The 23,838-nt window shown below is 36.3% G+C and overlaps 1 protein-coding gene across 2 annotated transcripts in view; it reads left to right on the top strand.

Moving 5' to 3' along the window:
- The window catches only part of SMAD4 (SMAD family member 4), a 60,689-nt gene that overhangs the window by 8,485 nt on the left and 28,366 nt on the right, over nucleotides 1-23,838 (top strand). For both annotated transcript variants that reach the window (XM_047698259.1, XM_047698258.1), the window contains exons 2-5: nucleotides 13,670-14,048; nucleotides 15,088-15,262; nucleotides 15,702-15,731; nucleotides 20,484-20,696. In XM_047698259.1, coding sequence (XP_047554215.1) covers nucleotides 13,800-14,048; nucleotides 15,088-15,262; nucleotides 15,702-15,731; nucleotides 20,484-20,696 — 667 coding nt within the window. In that variant the 5' untranslated portion in view covers nucleotides 13,670-13,799. The remainder of the gene's footprint in view (nucleotides 1-13,669; nucleotides 14,049-15,087; nucleotides 15,263-15,701; nucleotides 15,732-20,483; nucleotides 20,697-23,838) is intronic.

The raw sequence follows: 23,838 nt of genomic DNA, 5'->3' as shown, positions 1-23,838 counted from the left end.
GCTCCGGTCATGATCTCCTGGGATCGAGTCCGACATCGGGCTCTCTGCTCAGCAGGGAGCCTGCTTCCCTTCCTCTCTCTCTGCCTGCCTCTCTGCCTACTTGTGATCTCTCTCTGTCAAATAAATAAATTAAAAAAAAAACACACAAAAAAACTTCTTGATCTTAAAGGCTTTAGATATTTTGTCCTTATTGCTTTGCTTTGATATGTGACAGGCTTTATTTTGCAGTCATTGATGCACTGGAAATTTTACTTTTTTTTTTTTTTTTTTAAACACTGCTACTGAATATTTGTCTTTTGTAGTAAGGTATGATTTCTTTATTTTAATGTGGATGAATTCAGATCTTTTCAAGTCAAAATGTGTTTCTAAACGTAAAACTTAATTAAGGATATTTATCAGTAGTATTTGCTAGTGAATTCTAGAGCTTATATCAACAGATGCTTATCATTGTAATAATTCAGTCATCTGATGAAAGGATGACCAGAAATAATACTTAATGGAGTAAGATGAACCAGGTATCATTGTATGTAAACACACTAGGTACATCTGTGTCGTAGATATGCCACACTAAAATTAAAGGAAGAATTTTATGTGTATAGATGTTGAAATTAGGCAGTTAGTTAATAGTAAAGAAAAATGACATGACTCCTGTGCAATTAGTTTTTTAATCGGTTGCATATATTCATGATACTGCAGTTTGTTTCAGTAATTTGTAAAGTGAAATGTGTAGACTAGTATAAACTAGATCAGTGCTTTGTAAAACTGACAGCCCCTCAAACTCCTAGAGTCCTTTTTGGTTGGGGCCCCACTCTTGATTTATAGTTAGTAGGGCTGGGCTAACCTGCAGGGATTCTGAAACACCGCTTTTGAAAGAATAAGGTAGATGAATTGATAGTTTCCTTTGTTTCAGAGGCTTTATGACATGTATTTTTCAGTTTATTATAATTCACCTTAATTTTCAGTTTTTTAAAATAGTGTTTCCCAAAGTGTAGTCCACAGACTCCTGGGGTCCCCATGACCCTATTCTTTTAGGAGATTCATGAAGTCAAAATTGTTTTTGACATAATAAAACATGTTACGTGCTGTTTTCTGTGTTGGCATGTGCACTGATGGTGAAGAAGCAGTGGTAGGTGATAAACCGCTGGCATCTTCACATGAATCAAGGCAATGGCATCAAACTGTATGAATCTTTACTGTGTTCTTCACAGCCAGAATACGTTAAGCGTTTGAAAAAATGTTTCACTTTAGAGTATCTCTGGTGAAGCAGTAAAAAGTTTTATTTTTAAAATCTCTGCCATGGAGTGCATATCTTTTTAATACTCAGTGCGATTAAATGGAAGTGTGCATAAAGTTCTTGTGTACATCCAAGTACAAGGTTCATCTCTAGGAATAGTACTTGTGTGGTTGAATTGTAAGGTAAATTAGCTGCTTTTTTTTTTTTTTAAGATTTTATTTATTTATTTGACAGAGATCACAAGGAGTCAGAGAAGCAGGCAGAGAGAGAGGGGGAGGCAGGCTCCCCGCTGAGCAGAGAGCCCGAGATGTGGGGCTCGATCCCAGGACCCTGAGATCATGACCTGAGCTGAAGGCAGAGGCTTTAACCCACTGAGCCACCCAGGTGCCCAGATTAGCTGCTTTTTAAAGTGAAATCTCTCTCTTATTTTTACTTAAAAGAATTGTAGTTTCTTAGACTTGGATATTTGTCAGGTATTTTCTTGAAAATTAGTGAAGTGGGCCTGATACTCAGGGAGAATAACTAGTTGTTGCTAATGATAAAATATCTTTCAGGTGAAAATTACAGATTTGAAAATTTGTGTCTGCCACATGGGCTGGCCAGCTGCGTAATACTTAAAGACTTTTCTGATGACATTGGTGGTGATATTAATGAATGTAATTTAAAAAAATTATATATTGTGTAAGGAAACGTTGTTAGCATTTGGAAGATCTTTATAATTCATTGAACCAGTTTTTTTTTTTTTTAAAGATTTTATTTATGTATTTGACAGAGAGAAAGAGAGATCACAAGCAGGGGGAAAAACAGGTAGAGGGAGAAGCAGGCTCCCCAGTGAGCAAGGAGCCAGATGTGGGGCTTGATCCCAGCACCCTGGGATTATGACCTCAGCTGAAGGCAGACTCTTTTTTTTTTTTTTTTTTTTTTTTTAAGATTTTCGTTATTCATTTACAGAGAGAGAGATCACAAGTAGGCAGAGAGGCAGGCAGAGAGAGAGAGAGAGAGAGAGGGAGAAGCAGGCTCCCCGCGGAGCAGAGAGCCCTACACGGGGCTCGATCCCAGGACCCCGAGATCATGACCTGAGCCAAAGGCAGAGGCTCAATCCACTGAGCCACCCAGGCACCCCCAAAGAACCAGTTTTTTCCAGAGACGAATGCATGATATTACAAGATCATGCATGGGCAGGAGATCCATTCAAAGTACAATGTACACCAATGGATCTTAATGTAACAGAGCCAAGAAGTTCATTGATACAGTTTCAGATTCTACATTGTAGCTAACCTTTAAGGATTGCCATTTGTTGCATTTTTGTGTTGAATAAAAGATGAATAACCGGGCGCCTGGGTGGCTCAGTGGGTTAAGCCGCTGCCTTCGGCTCAGGTCATGATCCCAGGTCCTGGGTTCTAGCCCCACATTGGGCTTTCTGCTCAGCAGGGAGCCTGCTTCCTCCTCTCTCTCTGCCTGCCTCTCTGCTTACTTGTGATTTCTCTCTGTCAAATAAATAAATAAAATCTTAAAAAAAAAAAAAAGATGAATAACCATGATTATCTAAAAAGGCCACTAAAATACTTCTCTCTTTTCCAAGTATGTATGTATGTGAGGCACATTTTCTTCATGTACTTTAACTGAAATAATATATCCGAACAGATTGAATCCAGAAACAAATATGAGAATTCATATGTCTTCTTTTAAGTTAGACATTAAAGAAATTAGCAAAAATGGAAAACAGTGTAACTCTGAATATTAATATTTTTGTCTGTTTTGGAAAGTAGTTATTTTTTCATAAAACATTAATTATATTAACAGATATCGGATTTCTTATTATTTTAAATTAATTTGATAAAATACATTTTTAAATACCTTTTAGTTTTAGACCATAAACAAAAGCTATTTGGAATCTCAGTAATTAGGAATGTAAATAAGGGAACCTGAGACCAGAGAGTGACAACTGCTATTTTAAAGTAACTAATTACCTGTATTACTGACTAGATTACTGATTGGTTCCAATTTTTATGTGGTTTGTATTATATCATTGTTATTTCTGAGAATTTTAATTTAATTTTTGTTTAGTAATTATGTACTGGGAAACATGTAGCAGTCAGACTTGTCAAAAGGGGAATTTATTGTCTTGGTCTGAAAATAGAGCTGGCCTCAGAGTGCTGGATCTTGGTCACAACCAGCCGGTATCATCAGGACTCTTTGTTTTGGCTTTGCTTTTTTTTTTTTTTTTTTGGTAAGATTTTATTTATCTATTTGATACAGAGAGAGAGGGGGTGCATGCACAAGCAGGGAGAGCTGCAGGCAGAGGGAGAGGGAGAAGCAGACTCCCTGCTGAGCAGGGAGCCCCATGTGTGAGCTTGATCCCAGGTCCCTGGTATCATGACCTGAGCCAAAGGCAGATGCTTAACCAGCTGAGCCACATAGGCACCCCATCAGACTTTTTTCTTTTCTTTCCTTTCCTTTTTTTTTTTTTTTTTTTGGATTGAGGTATAACTGACATACAATACCCTGTGAGTTTCAGGTGTACATCATGGTAATTTGATATTTTTATACATTACAAAATTATCCCCAGAGAAAGTCTAGTTACAAAGTTAATGTTTAAATAAGATTTTTATTTTATTTTATTTTTTTTAAGATTTTATTTATTTGACAGAGAGATCACAAGCAGGCAGAGAGGCAGGCAGAGAGAGGAGGAAGCAGGCTCCCTGCTGAGCAGAGAGCCCGATGCGGGGCTCGATCCCAGGACTCTGAGATCATGACCTGAGCCGAATGCAGAGGCTTAACCCACTGAGCCACCCAGGCGCCCCTTAAATAAGATTTTTAAAGCTGAAGCCTGGTATACCAATATCACATTTACCCAAGACCTATGGGTGTACAAGAAGCACATTTCTAAATTTGTCTCTTGCAGTTCATCTTAAGAGTTGTAACAAAAAACATTCTGTCTGTTTGATTGTATCATTCGCATCTCAGATTTTATAATCATTAATACATATGTACATAATCCTTTGTACTCTTGGGAGTGCTTCTCCAGTTACTCTCAGTTTAAGGAAACCCAATTTTCAGACCTCCCTCTGTTTAGAATCTAGGCTATAACTTCTGGTTTAGGCAGTTGAACTGAGCCTGCCCATTTTGTTTTCTGCTTATAAGCCTAGACTGCCTATACTGAGAATTTCTTTCTGATGATATTTCACTGGGCCAGGTTTTTTTTTTTTTTTTCCATGTTAAACGTAAGCATTTATCTCATAGTCCCATATTTAGTCTATTGCATTGACCAAAATACCTATAACTTCTAGAAAATATACTTGTATATTTTGTTTTACATATATAATACTGCCAGTAATTCAAAAGTAAACAGACATCTGAGAAATAAAGTCAACATTCTTTTTTTTTTTTTTAAGATTTTATTTATTTATTTGACAGACAAAGATCACAAGTAGGCAGAGAGGCAGGCAGAGAGAGAGGAAGGGAAGCAGGCTCCCTGCTGAGCAGAGAGCCTGATGCGGAGCTCCATCCCAGGACCCTGGGATCATGACCTGAGTCAAAAGCAGAGGATTTAACCCACTGAGCCACCCAGGCGTCCCAAAAGTCAATGTTCTTTAACTAAAGTTTATGAATTCCCGTAAAAACGTCTCAGGCCAAGCACTCAACTTTTTTGATTTTATTTTATTTTTATTTTATTTTTTTAAAAAGATTTTATTTATTTATTTGACAGATAGAGATCACAGGTAGGCAGCGAGACAGGCAGAGAGAGAGAGAGAGGAGGAAGCAGGTTCCCTGCTGAGCAGAGAGCCCGATGTGGGGCTCGATCCCAGGACCCTGGGATCATGACCTGAGCCGAAGGCAGAGGCTTTAACCCACTGAGACACCCAGGCGCCCCTCAACTTTTTTGATTTTAGAGAGTTTGTTTATTTATTTATTTATGAGTGATAGCACCTGCGCATACAGAGGGGAGGAGCAGAGGGAGAGGGAGACTCCTTGCTGAGTGCAGAGCCCTAGGTAGGGCTTGATCTCAGTCCTGAGGTCACAACCTGAGTCGAAACCAGGAGTTGGAAGCTTAACCAATTATGCCACCCAGGCGCCCCCAATTTAGGGAGTATCTTAATTAGCCTGGTTATCTGGCTTTGTAGTCCATGGAATGCCTTTTAGAGCTGTGATTAGTAGGCAATAGCTTATGATTAATAGCAAGGCTAGAGACAAAACACACAATAGGTAGACAGATAAAAGTATGAACCTCTGTCCTTTTGCTAACTTTTTACCTTCTATTACCCCTGTCACCATAGGATGGTTTGTTCTATGTTTACATAATATATGTATTTTAGAGACTTTGAATAGGCTTAACTTTTCTTTTTTAAAAATTTTTTATTAACATATAATGTATTATTAGCCCCAGTGGTACAGGTCTGTGAATCACCAGGTTTACACACTTCACAGCACTCACCATAGCACATACCCTCCCCAATGTCCATAACCCAACCACCCTCTCCCTACCCCCCTCCCCCTAGCAACCCCCAGGCTTAACTTTTCTACTGAGCTCGTCAAACTCAAGGTGTATTTAAAACTGAATATGTTACTTAACCCTTTAAAATCTTCTATTCTTGGGGTGCCTGGGTGGCTCGGTGGGTTAGGCCTCTGCTTTCAGCTCAGGTCATGATCTCAGGGTCCTGGGATCGAGCCCTGCATTGGGTTCTCTGCTCAGCGGGGAGCCTGCTTCCCTCTCTCTCTCTGCCTGCCTCTCTGCCTACTTGTGATCTCTCTGTCAAATAAATAAATAAAAATCTTTAAAGATTAAAAAAAATAAAATCTTTTATTCTTTCTTCATCATTCAGTTAACTGTGGAATAGGTCCTCTTTGTCCCTTCTTTTCACCTCTTATGCTTAGTTGATTAAAAAAAACCTAGTCTGTTCTACTTAGAGATATTGATTCCCCCTTTGTTTCTATTGCCCATATCCCTCATCTAGAGCCTATCACTTTTCTAATCACTGTTGCCTAACTAGTTTTGTTTCCCTTTCCAAAGTTATTCTCCATGCTTTCAATTACAGTTTTCTTTCTAATGCAAATCTAATGCCACTTTTCCTTCCTTTTTCCTGTGATGAACCTACTCTAGAGAAAATCTGCACTCTTATCCCTCTGCTTTTCCTGATTTTCCTTCAGCCTGGCAAATTCTTATTCACATATGGTAGTTACTAGTATTATTCCACCAGTATTCTTTTTTTTTTTAATTTTATTTACTTATTTGACAGAGATCACAAGTAGGCAGAGAGGCAGGCAGAGAGAGAGGAGGGGAAGCAGGCTCCCTGCTGAAGAGAGAGTCTGCCTGATGCGGGGCTCAATCCCAGGACCCCTGGATCATGACCTGAGCTGAAGGCAGAGGCTTTAACCCACTGAGCCACCCAGGCGCCCCTCCACCAGTATTCTTTTGGCTCTCTGCACTTCTCTGTCTTCCTTCCCCACATTAATTTAAGCATAGCTCAGGATATCCCAGTTTCGGCACTACTGACATTTTGGGCTGACTAAATTTTTGTCACAGGGTGTGGTCCTGTGCGTTGCAGGATGTTTAGAAGCAGCTCTGGCCTTTACTACTTGATACCAGTAGTTCTCTGCTTCCCACCTCCCCATCCAGTTGTGACAAGCAAAAATGTCTTCAGATATCGCTAAAGTCCCCTGAGGGACAGAGTATTCATGGTTGAGAACCACTGGCATGGCCTTATGATGTTGGCCAATCAAATGTGAGCAGAAGAGAGACTTTAAGAGACAGTGCATGAGTTATCCTGTCTTTCCCCCAGCCATTTGAGGACATAAGTAGTGATGGAGCCTTAGCCTAATTCTTGAAAGATGATAGTGAGCAGTGATCCGTTTATCTGTGACGGACTGATAGTTTAGCTTATGCAGGAAATCTTTGTTTTAAGCTACTGATATTTTTGTGTTTGGTTGTTGCTGCAATGTAGCATAGCCTAGCCTTATTGCTAAACCATGGTAAGACTTATCTTATCTCTGGACTTCCCATCCTTTCTTATTTATAGTCCCAAATCAATTTAATAGCCACCTCTATTCTCATTTCTTACTTAGTATAGTAGTAGGTTTGGATCTTCTAGATTGGTGGTTCTCAATGGAGTAAGTACTTTACTGTAAGGGATGTTGTGGAAATTAGAGAAGGATTGGTAGATGGGGGACAAGGGATTCCATCCTATGATGTGAGGAACTGTGAAGAATTACCATGCATCCCATAATACTTTCACATGCCCCAGAAATTCATGTAGAAGGTTAATATGTAATTAATTATCCAACTCCATCTTTTTTTTTTTTTTAAAATAAAGATTTTATCCATTTATTTGAGAAAGAGACCACAAGCAGGGGCAAGGGCAGAGTGAGAGGGAGAAGCAGACTCCCCGCTAAGCAGGGAGCCTCATGTGGGGCTCTGTCTCCAGACCCAAGGATTATGACCTGAGCTGAAGGCAAACACCCAACCGAGCCACACAGGTGCCCCTAACTCCCATCTTAATATATACTCATTTTTTCAGGAATTAAGTTTCTCTTATTTCTTTGTCTTAAATTGAAGTTATTTGGAATTTTGTTAAGAATTCAGTGTTTGGGGAAATCCATGTCACCATCTGCAGTGCTATTGTGCTATTTGAGTTGCCAGAACAACACACCTGTCTTGGAAGGTCTGAATTTGTCATAATTAAGCTGTCATAATTACGATGATTCTACACTAAGTGCACATGTCATGCCTGAACAATTTTTTTTAAGTATGCTCCAATGTAGGGCTTGAATTCATGACCCCGAGATTAAGACACGAGCTGAGATCAAGAGTTGGACACTTAACTGACTGAGCCACCCAGGTGCCCCATGCCTGGGCATTTTTATTGAAAAGCACACTTTATTATATATTAATCTTTTTCTCCTTTATGTTACAATTAAGGCATTGTTAAATTTAAAAAATATATGTACATATGTTAGAACTTTGTTTCAGGATGGCTAAGAGGGGGTAGTATAAATTATTTTTTACAAAAATGGGATGTTTGTCTGATAGAGTTGAGAACCACTTTCTGATTATGTGCTACTTGGTTATTGTCTCTGGAATGCTTTGTGCATACTAGTAGATACAGTATTTGTTGAATTGGTCAATTATGGTTCCCAGATTACTTTTCATACAGTGTTGCAATTTGTTTACCATAGAGAATCTGTAAAGTTGGCAAGGCAAGAGTTTGTTTCCATTTTACAGAGAGAATTGAAAGACATACTGACTTGCCCTATCATACTGCTAGAGTTTTAATCAGAACTCACAAATTTATTTATACCATTCTAGTACTTTTGTGTATCATTGCATACCACTCTTTTTTTTTTTTAGATTTTATTTGAGAGAGACAGAGAGCACAAATTGGGGAATGGGAGGGGCAGAATGAGAGGGAGAAGCAGACTCTCCACTGAGTGGGGAGCCTGATGAGCCTGATTCTGAGCTGGATCCCAGGATACCGAGATCATGACCTGAGCTGAAGTCAGACGCTTGACCTACTGAGCCAACTCTGTCATTGCATATCACTCTTAAAAAATTATTATCTAGAGCTGTTTAGTGTAGGAAAACATCTATATGTCCCTGTTGGCGTTATTTTTTATGCAGGGAACTTTATGTTTTAGGCACTTGTCATAGGAGTAGAACAGGCATAAAATCAAGAAAGAATGTGGTGTTTGAGGAAGTGAGGATTTTTTTTTTTTAAAGATTTTATTTATTTATTTGACACAGAAAGAGTGAGCACAGGCAGGGGCAGTGGCAGGCAGAGAGAGATGGAGAAGCAGGTTCCCTGCAGAGCAGGGGATATGGGACTTGATTCTAGGACCCTGGGATCATGACCTGAGTTGTAGGCAGTCGCTCAACCAACTGAGCCACTCAGGTGCCAAGTGAAGACAGTTTTATCAGTTTTCAAAGAAATGTGCAATTAAAGCTTTAGGCCCCCATATAGCTTAAGTTTTAGGGATGGTAACATCTGAGTGTGGTGAGATAGTTACAGTCAAACATTGTAATTACATTTTAAATTAGCATAAATCTTTTGGAAAGTAGTATCAGAAATGAATTCAACAACAAAAGTATTTATAGTCTTTAAAATTTGTTGCAAGGAAATGCCACAGAATAAAAAAGCTAGTCAGTCTGTGTTTGCCTTGTATATATCAGGAGCTGTGCATGGTGCTGGGAATTTCTAAGGTGAAAAAGTTTTGCTGTTTTCTTGAACTTCTAGATTTGTGGCAACAGAGTATGAGACAAATACCTAATCAAATAACTGTAATGTGTTGAGTTGTAATTGGGGTGTGTTTTATTTTTTATTTATTTTTTATCATTTTTTAAAATTTATTTTCAGCATAACAGTATTCATTGTTTTTGTACCACACCCAGTGCTCCATGCAGTCCGTGCCCTCTCTAATACCCACCACCTGGTTCCCCCAACCTCCCACCCCCCCACCTCTTCAAACCCTTCAGATTGTTTTTCAGAGTCCATAGTCTCTCATTGTTCACCTCCCCTTCCAATTTCTGGGGTGTGTTTTAAATTTGAGGGAGGGCATAATGAACATACCAGGGAATACAAAGTAAACACACCAGGAAAGTCATTCTCCAGGATTAGGGGAGAGACATCTAAGGTGCATTTTGAAGGGTAACTAGGACTTACTCAGATAGATAAAATGAGACTGGATGTTTTAGGCAAAAGGAATAGCATGGACATGCATCTGAAAGCACATACAGAAACATATTCATTTGACAATAAAAAGCACTTACATGTCCTAGGAGTTGGGCATGTATGATGAAGAAGACAAGTATAATCTGTGTACCATAGATCTTTCAGTCTAGATATTAAAATTGTTATGAGGTTGGCACTCAGAGATTTCAAACTGGTGGTTCTCTTGGGCCAGATTTGAGTTGAAGGTGTGTTTTGTTTGGCATACCCAGTGGCTTTTCTCTCTCCCCTTTCCTTCCTCCCCTTTCTCCACAAATAAGTTGCTGATACCTAAAAATGAGATTTCATACCCGAATGAGCATTGAAGATCTGGCAGCAGTGGGCTAGTGTTTTTATATGCTGCTTCCACGGGAAGTAAACAGTGGCTGCCTACTTGAGATGGCTGTGCACTTGTGGTCCTCAGTACTTTTCTTTAAACCTGACACATTTTATTCATTTATATAATTTGCCAGGCTCCTATATGCCTTTGAGTTGTGAGCCTTGGATGAGTCATTTACTTCTGTCCTTGCCCTTCTAAATTTTCTTTGACATATTTTAGTAGGAGAAATACAGAAAAATGCACATTGTGTTTTAGAAAAATAACTGTTCAACTGAGAGAGGAATCAACATAAAGAATATGGAATTCAAATATCAACCAACAGATTTAGACTCTATTTTTTATCTATCTAATTCCTGTTTCCTTAATCATGTGCTTTGAGTTTGGTAATAATACATGTGACATTCACTAAGAAAACAAACTTCTGGGCTTTCAGAGGGCTTTGTTTTATCTGTAAGAACCATATAAAAATCTGGAATAAACACTGAAAGAATGTGTAAAAAAAGCTCCTTTTAAGGTAATCATTTTAGTATCCAAACTATAAACACTAAACATTTTAGTACTCAGTCTATAGCTTCCTTTTCATTTTCTTTTATTTTGTTAAAGATTTTATTTATTTATTTGACAGAGAGAGCGAGCACAGGTAGGCGGAGTGGCAGGCAGAGGGAGAGGGAGAAACAGGCTCTCCACCGAGCAGGGAGCCCAATTTGGGGCTTGATCCCAGGACTATGGGATCACGACCTAAGCCGAAGGCAGATGCTTAATGGACTGAGCCACCCAGGTGCCCCTCCTTTTTATTTTTTAAAGTAGGCTCCATACCCAGCCTGGGGCTTGAACTCATGACCCTGAGATCAAAGAGTTATATGTTCTGTCAACTGAGCCAGCCAGGTGCCCTTTTAGTTGCTTTTTACTGAACATTATGTGCTAGGCACTTCATGTAGATTTTCTTCTTTGAGCTCTGTATATACCTTTTAATCCAGATTCAGAGAGTTTAACTTAATTTGTCCAACTACTTAGTGTGAGAGCTAGGATTCTAATCCAGATCTCTGACTCCCAACTCCCCCCACCACCCCAAGCAGGTGATCTTGGGTTATTCCTTCAACATGTATTTACTGAATGTGGGCAAATGCTTACTATTCCAAGGTATAAGAAAACTGCTTCTTTGCATTGGGCTTATAATTAGTTGAAGAGAGGCATTTATGTAAAATAGGTAACTGTAGAGGAGAGCATGAATTACATACCAAGTGATTGATAGAAATGCCAAGGTGGCTCAAAACTACAACAGCATCAGAGAGAATAGGAAGGAGGAGACTGCTCGGAATGACTAAGGTAGAAAATCATGTAACTCTGTGAGAGAATGTGAGGATGATGAATGAGAGAGGTAGGTCAGAGATGATTTACCACGCTGTCCAGTGCTGGATAGTTGAGTAGAATTAATGCTTCATGAGCAGAGGTTATCAGAAGAGGAACAGGCTTTGGTAGAGACTGATGAGTTAGTTTTTGTTTGGTTGGTTGGTTTTGTGTTTTTGTAAGCTCAGCGGCCATTGTGGGACTTGAACTCACAACCCTGAAATCAAGAGTGGCTTGCTCTAGCAAATAAGCCAGCCAGGCACCTTGGTGGGGGATAGATTTTTAATGATTCAAGTAAATAGCAAAAGAAAATAAAAGAATAAGCATGGAATACAATATCATCACCAAACAAATAAAAAACAGTTCAGCATAAGGTGTAGTCTCCACTCCAGGTTTATCGCATTTATTCTTAGGCTGATGGCCTTTTCTTATTCCATGTGAGATCTTAAGGTTAGATAAGTTACTTTAGTTTTGTGCATATTGAATGGATTCTTCATTAATACAATTTTCTGTATTTTGATTTCTTTTGAAAATAATTTACCTCACTGCTTTTACAAGTAAAATCTTTTGAGGAATTCAGTGGTCTCTTATTTTAATGATAACTTTATTAAGATATAATTCATGTACTCTAAAATTCACTCTTTTAAAATGTATAATTCAGTGGTTTTCACTATAGTGGCAGAGTTGTGCAGCCATCACCACTATCTATTTTAGAACATTTTATTATCCCCAAAAGAACCTCCATACCCATTAGCAGTCATTTCTTGTTTCCCTTTCCCCTAGCCTCTGGCAACCACTGATCTACTTTTTTCTGTATGCATTTGCTTATAATGATAATTCATATAAATGGGATGGCTTTGTTTTTTTCCCCATAACATTTTATTTATTTATTAGAGAGAGAGACAAAGATGGAGCATGGTCATGGGGGAGGAGGCAGAGGGAGAGGGAGAAGCAGACTTCCCCCTGAGCAGGGAGTCTGACACAGGGCTCAATCCCAGGACCCTGAGATCATGACCTGAGCCATAGGCAGATGCTGAACTGACTGAGCCACCCAGGCACCCCATTGTAATGTACTGGCTTTATTCACTTAGCGTGTTTTCCAGGTTCATTCATGTTATACCATGTATCAGTACTTCATTCTTTTTTATGACTGAATAATACTCCATTGTATGGATATACTCATTTATGTAGTCATCAGTAAATGGACATTTGTACTGCACTTTTGGGCTATTATGAATGATACTGCCATGTACATTTACATATACTTTTTTGTGTGGACATAGGATTTTGGTAATCCTGGGTAGAATTGCCAAGAGTGGAATTCCTGGGTTATATAGTAACTCTGTTTAACATTTTGAGGAATTTTCAGACTACTTTTCAAAGTGACAATACTATTTTGGAGTCCCACGAGCAGTGGATGTTGGCTCCATTTCTCCACTTCCTCACCAATGCTTATTATTGTCTACTCTTTTGATTTATTTAATGTAGTGAATGTAAAGTAGTATCTCCTTGTGGTTTTGATTTCCCTAATGAGTAATGATGTTTGAGTGTCTTTCATAGCTTATTGGCTATTCTTTGGAGAAACGGGTATTAAGTCCTTTGTCCATTTAAAAATTTGTATTCATCTTTTTATTGTTGTCAGTGGTCTCTTTAAAAAGATGGGTGTTTTTTAACTTATAAATGGCATTTTGTAACAGGTGATGGTAAATTTTTCATGTGAATTAGTGGTAGACTTTTAGGTTTAAGTAGTTGTTAAGTGCTGGTCTTCATTAGCATTCATTTTAAAAAGTCTTGTTAAGATTTAACTTTAGGGTGACTGGTTCAGTCCACAAGACCTGACTGAGCATGCTTATATAATAAGAAGATTTAGATTTAATATTTTTTGGAATGTCAAAAACAGCACCATTTTAATTTATTTAAAACTCTAAGCACCAAATTTAAATTATGTGCGTTGACTCTTTGACTTAACTGGAGCATTTCCATCTTTTCCCAAGTAATTGAATCTACTTTGTGAAATGTGTTTTAATGTCTATGTCTCATTTTTTTTAGGTTATCCCGAATACCACATGCCTAATAATTTTCCTTGCAACGTTAGCCATTGTTTTTCACTGCCTCCAAAAGATCAAAATTTCTCCGGAAATTGGAGACATATTTGATTTAAAAGAAATAACTTTAACAAATGGACAATATGTCTATTACAAATACACCGACAAGTAACGATGCCTGTCTGAGCATTGTCCATAGTTTGATGTGCCATAGACAAGGCGGAGAGAGTGAAACATTTGCAAAAAGAGCAATTGAAAGTTTGGTAAAGAAGCTGAAAGAGAAAAAAGATGAATTGGATTCTTTAATAACAGCTATAACTACAAATGGAGCTCATCCTAGCAAATGTGTTACCATACAGAGGACATTGGATGGGAGGCTTCAGGTTAGTCTTGTCTGAGAGTTTTTCTGTGTCTTTTGTAGTGGCAGATTAAAAAATTCTTGCTTCCTCTTAAGTTGCTATTAGATAATGTAATGTCTGTGCCGTCTCTTCAGATACTGTACATCCTGCAGCGGTGTGTGTTACGGGAATCTATGAAGAATATATTCTTCATATAACAAAGATATATCATAAAAGATTTTTTAATGTTCTAAGAAAAAAATTCAATGTAGAAAATTTGGAAAATAAAAATAAAAAGCAGAAGAAACCCCATACCTTTAGCACTTTGGTATTCATCTTTGTAGCTTTTTTCCTTCTTTTTTTGAAATTTTATGTACATTTTAAAAACTGAGTTATAATTGGCCCTTTTATAATTTGGATGTCTGATATTGTATGCTTGGTACTTGTGTATGAAAAAGACTCAATTCAAGCACATTTTGAAAACTCGGAATTAAAAGCTTGTATTTTATAAAATTTTTAATCTTTTCGTTTTTATGGATTACATTTTTTTGTATAGAATTATATCATGTGTGTCCTGTGCTGAATATATATTTTTTTAAAGATTTTATTTATCTATTTGACAGGTAGAGATCACAAATAGGCAGAGAGGCAGACAGATAGAGAGAGAGGTGGAAGCAGGCTCCCTGCTGAGCAGAGAGGCCGATGTGGGGCTCGATCCCAGGACCTTGGGATCATGACCTGAGCCGAAAGCAGAGGCCTTAACCCACTGAGCCACCCAGGTGCCCCCTGTGCTGAATATTTTTAAAGAAATATATAGAAATATTATGTCATTAGATTTAAAAATTTTATTTCTAGATTTTAGGAATGGTTATTCAACAGACTCAATACTTTTTTTGCATTTTAAAAGCCTGAGAATGGATCTTAAAAAAATACCTTAGTTCATTAATTTTCTCATTTATGAAATGGGGATTATAATACTGAGTTTGTAGGGTTGTAAGAATTAAATTGAGAACATATATAAAGTGCCTTATTTAATGTGTAATGTGTAACTGATGATCAATAAGTTGTTGTCTATCTTTCCTAGGTGGCAGGTCGGAAGGGATTTCCTCATGTGATCTATGCCCGTCTCTGGAGGTGGCCTGATCTTCACAAAAATGAACTCAAACATGTTAAATATTGTCAGTATGCGTTTGACTTAAAATGTGATAGTGTCTGTGTGAATCCATATCACTACGAACGAGTTGTATCACCTGGAATTGGTGAGTAGGCTTTGCTTTTATCCTCAGATGCACAAAAGGAAAAGATCTCAGTAGTGTTTTAATTTTTCTACATTAAATTATAAATTTGGGTATAGCTCAGGACTTCAACTAAGGTTAAAGAATCAGATATTTTTAATGACATATAAATATTTAAATTTGAACTTTAAAATAGACTTGTATTTTTCTTTATTACTATGTATACATTATAGTTCATAATCTGCCCATTTAGAGCCATGTTTTTGAAAAGTAAGATGGAAGACATTATTGAATTGTTTATATACTATCAGATAGCATTTATACTACTCTTCTTGAATTGAAATGGTTCATGAAGTTTTGAATCTCTGAATTAAATTTACACTTTGTAATTTTAAATACAATGGAAATATTTTCATGGTAATGATTAATATTTCATTTTCTTTTCCCCTTTAAAAAAATTAAGATCTCTCAGGATTAACACTGCAGAGTAATGGTAGGTAATCTGTTTCTTGTAACTTTCTCTGTTTTCTTTTATTCTGTCCCCTCTGTTTTTTATTGACCTAAAATTAGTTTGTGTGGGTGCTGGTAACATAAAACTTATAAGAAAGATATTTATTTGTTTGGAAATGTAAATTTTGGGGGAGCATGCGTCAGTACTTAAAATTGGATTTCAATAGGCTGGTGGTTCTTTGGATTTGAACTACCATTTATGTACTCAAGTGTTCTAAAAAATATGATACGGGAATATAAAACATAAAGGAAGAGTTTTTTTTGAATTGGTAAAAACTGGCTGTTTTGGAAGAAAATCTCAGAGAGCCAGTTTAAATGGGTATAAATACCTGTAATGTTCAGTAATTTGGAGTCATGTATAGCATGTCCTTTAGAAATACTAATATCCTAATTTTTCTTTGTTTCTCCCAAATTTATTTTTGTAAATGATAATTTTAAGTATGATTTAAAACTACATACATTAATTTTTTTTTTCAGTCTTGTTACATTTTGAGTAAATAAAACAAGGCTACTTTCACTTTCATCGATGATCCAATTCTGTTTTAAAAAAAGGAGTGTGTTTTGAGTTAGGGAAATGAACTCAGTAGCGGGAGGGGTTTGTTTTTTAGTGTAATATTTGAGAACAGAGATCTGTTAAAACTTTAGTTTTGTTACTTAGAACATGTTAATGAACTAAAAGGTTTATAAGAAGTAATTAATTTGCAGAGCAACTCTGATAAAGAACCACCATTATCTTAGAAAGGTGTGCACTTGTTCTGGAGGGAAATTAGTGTGTTGGCACTTCTTATTGCGGAATCTTAGAGGTGAGTCAGAAATATCATCTGGACTTAAACAAAATTTAGGAAGAGCATGAAAGTCTAATTGTTTTATTGTCCACTTTTCTTCCATGTCACTGTATAAGAGAAAGACTATAGTGCCTTTTGGTACTTGCTAGGGGTTAGATTTCTGAGAATAGTGGGTTGGTAATGTGGTTGTGGTCTGGGAAAGGTAGCTCTAAGACTGGTTAAATTCCTGCCTCTTTGCTACACAGATATTGATATTATGTCATTTATTTTCTTTGAAAGTAAATATCTTTCAGATCTTCACTATTCTCCATCCATGATTTTGGAAAATTATTCCTCAGTAGGGAGTAAGGATTGGGGGCCTATAGTGATATTTGTATCAGAATCTCCTTTGTGGGAGTGGTTGTGAGGAGCCAATTTTGAAGACTCATTGCACCCCCGCCCCCCATCCTAACATGCTGCTGTTACGAGTAGGTGTCTTTGGTTGGATTGTGATAGGCTCTTTTTATTGACTCTAAGGTTGCTTTAGCCTTGCAGATCCCCCTAGTGGTGGTTTTTTTAAAGGCCGGCTTCAGTGGCTTATTTCCTCAGAAAACAATAGGTGTTTTTCGCAGCCCCTTCTAGATTTGGACAGAGAAATAATACAAAGCCAGGTTAAAAAAAAAAAAAAAAGTTAAGAAAATGAGATAATTCCTTCGCTTTTGAGTTGGAATTTTACGGTAATCATTTCCAGCCTATCACATACCTTTTGTGAAATTTCCCTGACCCCATCAGTCTGCATATTCATTTTAAGAAATATTAATGAGCATGTATTGCTTGGTAGTGTGTTAGGATCTAGGGACAATAGGGTAAAAGTAAGGTGTGTTTTCTCCACTCAAGGTAGCTCATAGTTTAGTGGAGGAAGGATAAGGTAAATTAAGACAGCAGTAGTAGCATCAGATAGTGCAGTGCTCTGTCTGCTGGTGGTGATGAAGAGCACTGACTTAGGGTGGGTCCAGTGGCTTCAGCTTTTGTGTCCCGTAACATTCCTTTACACTTCATAGAACATTTTACAATTACATGTATGATTGCTCTAAAAGTATGGTTAAAGCATAACAGCTAACACTTGCTAAGTATACACTTTGTGCCTGGTACTGAGCTATATGAGTTACAAGTATTGTTTCATCATTCTCATTATACCCCCGCATGAAAGGTGGCATTTTACACACTTGATTAGATGAAGATCAAGATAGACAGCTAGGAGGAGCTGGATTAATATGTGCTCAATATTTGATATTTAAACAGTAGAAAAATATTGTAGAAAAGTCTAAGTTCCATGAGGGCAGAGATTTTTCTTTTGTTTATTAATGTATTCCGGGTGCTAGAACAGTACCTGGAACATAGGTGTTCAATAAATATTTATTCAGTGAATGAATTTGTTGAATGCTAGTCCATAAAGAAAAATACTTAATAGTTTGGTATCTGTTATTCTGGACTTAAAAAATATATACTATATGTTTTTTAATTTTATTTTTTTGAATAGGCAATACATGGTCCATAAATCAAAATACTATAAAAAGGTATACAGTGAAAAGAAGTGCTCCCACCCCTGCCCCCATTCCCCCCTACCTCAGGTAATCACTTTTATTAGTTTCTGGTGTTTCCTTCCAGGGTTTCTTTATGCAAAAATACATGTGTTATTTCCCTCCTTTCTTACATAAAAAGCATATTGTGCCCTTGTTCTGGACCTTGCTTTTTTAATTACAGTTTGTGATTTTTTTAAAACATGCATGTAATCATAGTGTACAATAGTGTTTTGTAACCTACTTTTTTTCCCTTGGCAAAAGTATACTGCAGACATCTATCCTTGATCCTACAGTTTTACCTAAGGGACGTGTTTTAAGTTATTTGACTGAAGAGACTTATAGTTGGGTAGAATTCTCACACTTAACCTTTGGGGAAGGTTTAGTCAATATATTAGGCAAGAAAATATTATGAGGCATAGCTCTTTAAAAGTAGAGTTTAGTCATTATGATTGCACATTAAGCTGAGAAGAGTCACCTGAAAAGCAAAAGTGATGAGTATCAAGTTGACCCACTATTTCCTCAAATCAATAGCTTTCTCCTTATGTGCTAGCAATACCAATATCTTGGTAAAAAGATCCTTGTCACAGTAATAACAAAAAATCCTAAAATGTTCAGGAATTACCTAGGGATGTCAGGATCTATATGAAGAAAATTATAGAACTTTGTTGAAGAGTATAATTTAAAAAAAAGATTGGATAAATATAGTAATATCCACTTTGTGTCCCAAACAATTTTTTCTTTTATTTTTATAATTTGGCTAAGATTAGTGATGAGTGTTTGGGTCCAATTTTCTTACTGATATATAGTGAAATGTTAAGCATCCTTTTAGTTATCTTTTTGTTTCTCTAGGATTTTTTAAAGAAAAACTTTTTGCAAAATCTTCATGACTTTTTTTTTTTTTAATTTATTTATTTGAGGGAGAGAGAGAGTGCACGTGCATGCATGCGTGGGTGGAGGATGGGGAGAAGGAGAGAGAATCTTAAGCAGAGTCTGTGCTGAGTGTGGAGCTGCACACAGGGCTCTTATCTCACAACCCTAAAATCACAACCTGAGAAACCAAGAGTCGGACGCTCAACCAACTGTACCATCCAGGTGCCCCTTCATGACTTTTGATGTATGAAGAAGCGCATAAGAGATTGTATATAGAAATTTGAACAGCAGATTATTCTTAGTGCTTTGAAATAGTCTCATTAAAAAAAAAAAAAAGTCCATGTTGGGGCACCTGGTTGGCTTAGTCAGTAGTTCATGTGACTCTTAATCTCAGGGTTGCGAGTTCAAGCCCTACTTTGGGGCTTTTTAAAGCCCCACTTTTTAAAAAAAGGGGGCCATGTAACAAATTGGTATTAATGTGTAATAAGTTTTTGCAAAAATTGACATAGGGAAAGACAAAGGGCGCCATATGTTGATTCTTAATAGAAAAGAGAATGTCTTATTGTGGACTATTTATTGACTATTCTAAGAAGAGACTGTAGTATTGGAATTCAGTGGATTGTAAAATTCTGGGAGAGTGTTAGTTTAGAAGCAATGAAGAGTTGTTTGCTAAAGATAAAAAGCATACCCCAAAGCAGTAGCCTAAAACAAATAGGGAGGTTCTGGGCAGAGAATAGTTGACATCAGTGAAGTTTGTTTTCTTTTCTTTCTTAAAACAAAGGCAACCATTCCCTGGTTTGTTAAAGGAAAAGTGTTATGTTCTATCAGCTAGAGTTTAGGTTTACTTATTAAGATATAACCACATAGGTGAAAGATTTTGATTGAACTTTTTCACATGTATTTGTCAAAGATCATTATTTGATTTGGGTTTTTAGAAGGAAATTTCATTTTGACTTAGCATTTAGAATCTTTCTTTCTGGTTCTAACCCTATAGGGGACATTCAGTACCTTTCACTTTCAAAGCATGTCGCTTAACAGCACGTCTAAATCCTGGAACTGGATCTATCAGATCCCATTCATATTTCTACACTGTGAAATTAGCAAAAAGATATAGCCAAGTACTTGATCTCAGTTTTGTCTTCTCGTGGATAAACATTTTCCCCAGCTATTTACTTTTCACCTAACTCATGTATTTAAGATGGTTATTACTTCTAGGTTAGTCCAGAAACTAAGGAATACCTCTTGAGGACCATTGCTGGAAGTTGTTGAAATATAGTCTATAGTCTATAGTTTCAAATTTCAGGGGGTCAGTCAGGTTGATTGATAGAATATATCTGAGATACCTACTTCTAAATAGATATTTTTGGATATAAAGTATTCTTTTCAAATATGAAAGAAATTTGAGTTAGAGTTATTTACACTATAGTTGATTTTAGGTGTTGTCATATCACAAGATTTTTTTTTTTCTGGTAACTGAAGCTTATAAGGTTTTAAAATGTGTTTAATTTTTTTGTATAGCTCCACCAAGTATGTTGGTGAAGGATGAATATGTTCATGACTTTGAGGGACAGCCATCATTATCAACTGAAGGGCATTCAATTCAAACCATCCAGCATCCACCAAGTAATCGTGCCTCAACGGAGACGTACAGCACCCCAGCTCTTTTAGCTCCATCTGAGTCTAATGCTACCAGCACCACCAACTTTCCCAACATTCCTGTGGCTTCCACAAGTGAGTAGTAGAATCAAATGTAGTCAGCAAGTTGATCTTACCCTATTTAATATTTATATGTCATCATTATATCTACTTGGAGGAAAACTCCAAGTAAGTAAAAATTAAAAGTACTGTGGTATCTTTTATAGGAAAAAAGTATTAAATTGGTTTCTCAGTTGGTCCTGAAAAAAGTGGTGTTTATAATTTACTTAAATTTTTTTATGTTGATGTACAGTCACTTGGAATTTAAGTAATGACTTTGATTATAATACTGATTTAAGTTAGTGGTCTAATTTGTAATTTCTCTACTATTACATGCAGAAATAAGAATTGTCTTGCACTTTCAGATGTATTTTAGAGAAGCATTTAAGCAGTTAACAAGTAGTTTTGGACCAAGATGTTTATAAAAATCTCTGTCAATTGAACTGTACACTTTGCTTTAATCAGGGTTTCTGTTGTGCTGTATCTGGCAGAATATTACTTTGTAATAGTCATTTTCAGTTTTCCTTTGTACAAACTTAGAAAAAGGGATCTTGATCATGTTTATAATATATATATTATATACAATAATATGTATATTATAATAATATGTATAATATATAATATATATATCCTTCAAGATAGACATTAAGTATTTTAGTCTGTTTTGAAATAAAGCTAAATTCTAGGTATCTATGTATAATTATTAATTATTTTTAACCAAGAAATCTTTTTCAAAAAGATTCTTCCCATGACAGAGATGCCATTGTCTTTGCCACATTGTAGAGACAGAGGGCTATTAGGTTTATCTTTTCTTGGGGCCCGATCAGGCAACAATGACTCTGTTCTATAAATACTGCTATTTATTTTCACAGTACCGAAGTTTGCACAGTTTGCTGTTTGGCAATCAGGTTTTTTTTGTTTTGTTTTGTTTTAAACTAATTACAGCGCAGGGTCTTGGCCTATATATGGTGTTATTTGTACCTGGTTGCTAAGGAGATTGTATCTAAGCCCACATCAGCAGTAATTGTTGCTAGATCTGGACTAGTATTTTATTAGCAGCTACCAAAGGGAGCAGTATTCTATTTACTTTAATATCTGATCAGATTCAAAATAGAAATTTGATCTTTGGAATAAATAGAGGACTGATTTCTCTAATTAAGTTTATAAGTATGGTGTACCAAATATCCTCCCTCTAATTCATTTTACCTCTTCAAAGCAATATATTTTGGATTTGCTTTGTAAGATGACAGTCTCACCATAGACAACATATTCTAAGTGGAGTTTAGAGGTTAAGCACCTACTTTAGAACCTGGACCCTCTTAATTACTTAGTGCTTCTGTTATCTGTCTACTCTTTATTAACCAATTTGGAAATGTAGTTGACAGAGCAGTCAGCGATGGAGAGTAAGAGAAAGCAAGCACATTATAGCCGCCCAGGCATAGATTAGTGAGAGTGCAGCCACTTACTTACTTACTTCTGTTGATATTATCTGGAGATTGAATTTGCATGCCTTTGTTGATGCTTGCTAAAATGGTTTTAAGTGTTCTATGCCCTGGAGTCAAGTCCTATTAAATACTAGAAAAAGTGGTATTTGTGAAATTCTGATAATTTTTCTTGGTTATTTTTCTAATTGAATAGATGAATAGATGAATATTTTTCTAATTGAATAGATGATTATTTTTAGAATCTGTCACAAAATGTTCTTCTAGATCTCAAAACATGTATTGATAGAATCTTTTAGAAAAAAATAGGACTAGAACAGGAATTGGAAGACTATTTCAAATGAGCTACTATAGTTTAGTTCTACTATTTAATTTCATCTTATATACTTGGAATTGTGGAATGGAAGTATTCAGTAGAGATAACCACAGTGGGCTATTTTATAGTCTGTTTTCATTTGGCACTTGAATATTTTCAGGTTTTCTTTCTAAATATCTGTAAATTAAGATAATCTCATTTCACCTGCATAGTGACACTTTTTGTAAGTTAGCTAAGTCTGTGGCATGCATAGTTGTTAAAAGCAAGAGTAAATGTAATTAACATTTAAAGATAACTTGGAAAATATTGGGCATATTTGTAGGGAGGGGTTCCTAAAAACATCTTTAAAAGTAAATAATTTGGGGATTATCGCAGTAATCTCTTTAACTTTTAATTTTATAATCCTCACCATAAGGAAATGTGATTTGCAGAGAGGAGAAAAGTGTTCCTTTTCCTTGGTACTTTGAGTAATGGTGTCATTTCCTTTCTTCTATCTATATTCCCATTTGGATGAGAAAGTGATTCCAGTGATAGATAACAGTTGTGAAATTTCAGTGCTTTCCAAATGCAATAAACAATTGGCTTAATTAATGCTTGCTTGAAGAAATCAAACTTTTTCCACTTAAAAAAAAAAGAAAAGAAAAAAAAAAAAAAAAAAAAAGAAAGCCTTAAAAATGTAGGTCGTGTGTATACCTGGCTGGTTTGGTCGGTGGAGCATGGAACTCTTCATCTCAGGGTCGTGGGTTTGAGCCCCACTTTGGGGGCAGAAATTACTTTAAAAAATAAAAAATAAAATCTTAAAAAAAATAGTAGGTCAGTAAGCAATACCGTAGAATGGTTTTTGAATAGAACAGAAACCAGACAAATCTTGCTCCTCTTGGTATATTACATATAGAACAGGTAGCTAATTTCCTGTCAATCCAGGAAGATGATAGTGTTCTTGGAAGGAGGTGATTTTTGATTTTTTAAAGTACATGAAAAAATTTCAAAGTAGACTTATAGTTTGTTGTTGTGGTTTTGTTTTTTGTTTCTGTTTTTCTTTTCTTTTTTCTTTTCTTTTTTTTTTTTTTACTAGCAGTGCTCTGTTGATTGAACAGTGGAGCTTGACCTTTTCTAAACTTCACCTTACCCATCACATTCCATTTAAAATATTTGCCTGCTCTGCTTTTCTTTTATCAAACTCTGCATTTTGCCATTACCAGTACCAGTGCTGATAATAATGAATTTCTAGTTTTCAACTAGATTTCTGGATTTCAATTTCTTGAGTTTGGACTTTTGGAGTCCTAATCAGAAAGGTCCAGAGCTACATGGCATGGCCAGGGATGAGCTGATGTACTTCTGAAGTTATTATGATAGACTAGACATATAGTGGGATTTTGCTGGCATTTGAAGAATATTTACAAAGGAAAAGTCCTCTGAA

The sequence above is a fragment of the Lutra lutra genome, chromosome 12 (assembly GCF_902655055.1).
Source record: "Lutra lutra chromosome 12, mLutLut1.2, whole genome shotgun sequence".
Lineage (NCBI taxonomy): Eukaryota > Metazoa > Chordata > Mammalia > Carnivora > Mustelidae > Lutra > Lutra lutra.
The sequence above is the reverse complement of the archived record's forward strand: the minus strand, read 5'-3'. Positions and strand labels throughout refer to the sequence as shown.